The sequence below is a fragment of the Mus caroli genome, unplaced genomic scaffold (assembly GCF_900094665.2).
Source record: "Mus caroli unplaced genomic scaffold, CAROLI_EIJ_v1.1 scaffold_12777_1, whole genome shotgun sequence".
Classification (NCBI taxonomy): domain Eukaryota; kingdom Metazoa; phylum Chordata; class Mammalia; order Rodentia; family Muridae; genus Mus; species Mus caroli.
Genome location: NW_018390652.1, coordinates 16822 through 19900, shown reverse-complemented (window position 1 = coordinate 19900; position 3079 = coordinate 16822). Strand labels below are relative to the sequence as shown.

At 39.4% G+C, this 3079-nt stretch overlaps 1 protein-coding gene across 1 annotated transcript in view; it reads left to right on the top strand.

The window, feature by feature from the left end:
* Positions 1-399: 399 nt before the first annotated feature.
* Positions 400-3079, top strand: part of LOC110288747 (dynein heavy chain 7, axonemal-like) — a gene marked incomplete at both ends in the record, with an annotated part of 18225 nt that continues 15545 nt past the window's right edge. The window contains 2 exons of the mRNA XM_021155009.1: positions 400-593; positions 2351-2549. Coding sequence (XP_021010668.1) covers positions 400-593; positions 2351-2549 — 393 coding nt within the window. The remainder of the gene's footprint in view (positions 594-2350; positions 2550-3079) is intronic.

The following is a 3079-nucleotide window of genomic DNA, read 5'->3' as shown; positions in this document are numbered from 1 at the left end:
AGCAATTGCCTTTCTCAGACTGGCCTGTGTGCATGATTGTGGGGTATTTTTTTGAATAATGACTGATGTGGAAGGGTCCAGCCCACTGTGGGCAATCATACACACACACACACACACACACACACACACACACAGTCACACACAGTAACTTGGTCCTGAGTTGTATAAAATACAGACTACGCAAGCCTTGAGGAATAGCATTCTTCCGTGGTCTCAGGTTCAGTTCCCATGTTCAGGTTTTAGCTTGGGCTGCTTCCTTGGTTTCCTCAGTAATGGGCTGTGACCTGTATATGTTAGATGGACAACACCCTTTCCTCCATGAATTGCTTTTGGTCATAGTGTTTATCCCAGTGACAGAAATCAAACTGAGACAAGTGCTGTTTACTTAACTATTTTTAGGATAAGCAAGTCCTGGCAGTTGTGACTATCGAGCGAATGCTGGAGAGGCTGAAAAAGTCCAATGAACTCTTGGAGCTCATTCTTAAAGGGCTGAATGAGTACTTGGAAAAGAAGCGCCTCTTCTTCCCCAGGTTTTTCTTCCTGTCAAATGATGAGCTCCTCGAGATCCTGTCTGAGACTAAGGATCCCACCCGGTAAGTGCGTCCATCCCCAGATGCTCGACTACACTCATCTGGTCAAATTTAATATTTTGGAATAAGATAGAACATAATTAATAATGGATAGCTAGCTATGTTTATATAAACTCTCTACCAGAATATTCTAAGATTATTTGCAATTATAGGTTATCAATTATTGAAAATATACATTATGTTTCTGCACAATTATTTCTGAAGGGCATGGACCTTGGAGTAGAATATTTATTTTACTGCATATTTTTTTAAGATTTTGAAGGTCCACCTCTCCTCTTCACCATATTGATCTTTTCATCCATATTCAAAGTACATCAATAAAAGCCAGGCATTGTGGTGCTTTATGGCTTCTATGGTCTCAGCGGTGGGCCATTCTCAAATATGTCACAAATAGGGATGAGGTTGACAGCTAGCCTGTTTAGGTGGGTGTTATTTACCTCTTATTTTTGTAACAAGCACATGCTGACAGTTGTAGCTTTTGAGAGGAAGCTAGAGAGCTTGAAGCTTGGCTTTAGTGGCCTTTTCACTCTGCTTTGCCCCACCCACTTCCTTGCAGTTCTGCTGTAACTGGGGCTGCCTTCCCCTTCATGGTCCATGGGACTCTGCTCAGTGCTTCTCAACCTGGTCAGGACTCTTTTGGGATATTTATATTTTAAAAGTTTTATATTTTTATCTCTTAAGTAGTTTACAAATTATTTTGCAATGTATTTTATATATATATTAATATAATAAAAATAATTAGATATTTAGATTATGATTCATAGTGGTAGCAAAGTGACAATTATGAAGTAACAAAGGAAATAATTTTATGGTTGGAGTCACCACAGCACCAGGAACTGTATTAAAGGGTAGCAGCATTAGGAAGCTTAAGAACCACTGGATTTAGCACATCTCTTCAGCATCCACTAACGTGTTCGTCTGTATCCTGGAGTTCCTGGAGCCAACATCTGCCACTCAGGGAGACCACTCACATCCACTCAACTGAAAATGGTATACTTCCGACAGCCAGCCTGGTCTGGCCACTTCTCCCTGAGGCTTGTCTCTGTCTTGTTTTCCTTCTTCATATTTACTGTCACATATTTGCCTACTGCTTCTCCTCCTCCTTAGCAGAACAAGCTCCCACAGCAGCAAAGGATTTCACTAGGTTTTGTTGTTGTTTTTTAAATTGCACTTTCCTCAATCCTCAGGTAGAAATCTGACCTAAAACAGGCAGTGTATAAATATTTTATTGAACAATTTAGTTTATTGTATAGCTTGTACACACACAGGAAAAGTCACAGAGTCCAGACAGATAAGTTCAGGCTCATATTTCCATGTGAGTTTTATTCACTACTTCTCTTTGCTCATTTAAAGATGGATAAAGCTGAAAATGTGCCCAAGTGAGGTGTTAGTCACAGTTTGTGTTACACTGACCAGAAAGATGGTGGGTATGCTAGATCTGTTGACTCACCAAGCTGTAGAGTACTTAGATACTAAAGCCTAATCTGTGAGTTTCAACACTGTTGAAGATCCCATTTGAAATGGCTATGCTCATTGGAAGACTGGCTCACAGTGCTGGAAGACCTGCTAGAGTGCTGTACCTAAAACTGCTTGGTTCATTGTGCTCCTATTTAGCATCTCTCAGCTCATTGCAGTGACAACAAAGATATGCCTACTGCTTTGTACCCATTTAAATGTTAAAGGAAGATTAGTATACAAAGAACCCTCACATGTGAGGAACTGTATTACTTTGATCAATTGTTTAATTTTTTTTCCAACAGAGTGCAACCTCACCTCAAGAAATGCTTTGAAGGAATTGCAAAGGTCGAATTTACAGAAACTTTGGATATTACACATATGAAGAGTAGTGAGGGAGAAGTCGTGGAGCTTGTAGATACCATTTCAACAGCCAAAGCCAGGGGCCAGGTGGAGAAGTGGTTGGTTGAGTTAGAGAGGACTATGATTAAGTCCATTCACAAGGTAATTGGATATATTTATTATTTTTAGGAAAAATGATGAATTATTAATTTTCCTATAAATATGTCATTAATAAGTAGACTAATGATTCGGTAGTAATTTATAAGGCATAAATTACTATTCAAAGTCTAATTGGTAATTGTTGTATTAGTTCCTTCTTACTGTGACAAAATGTTTGACAAAGGCAGTTTAAAGGCTTTGTTTGGGGCTTGCAGTTGAAAGGGACACAGTCTGCCACAACATGGGAGACAGAGAGGTGGGTGCTGGTACTCACCTTACTTTCTCATTTTTATTTATAATTTACTTATGATAACCTACTGTGTGGGACAGTGCTGCCCACATTCAGGGTAGGTCTTCCCTCCTCAGTTAGACTTGTCTGGAAACACTGACAGACACGGGCAGAGAGGATTCTAGATTGAGTCAAATTCATTTAGTTATTAGCAACAACCATTGCAGATAACTTAGAGGAAATGAGTGGTTTAATCTGAAATGGATATTTTGCAATGACTCATTTAAGGTGGAACAAAATGGTG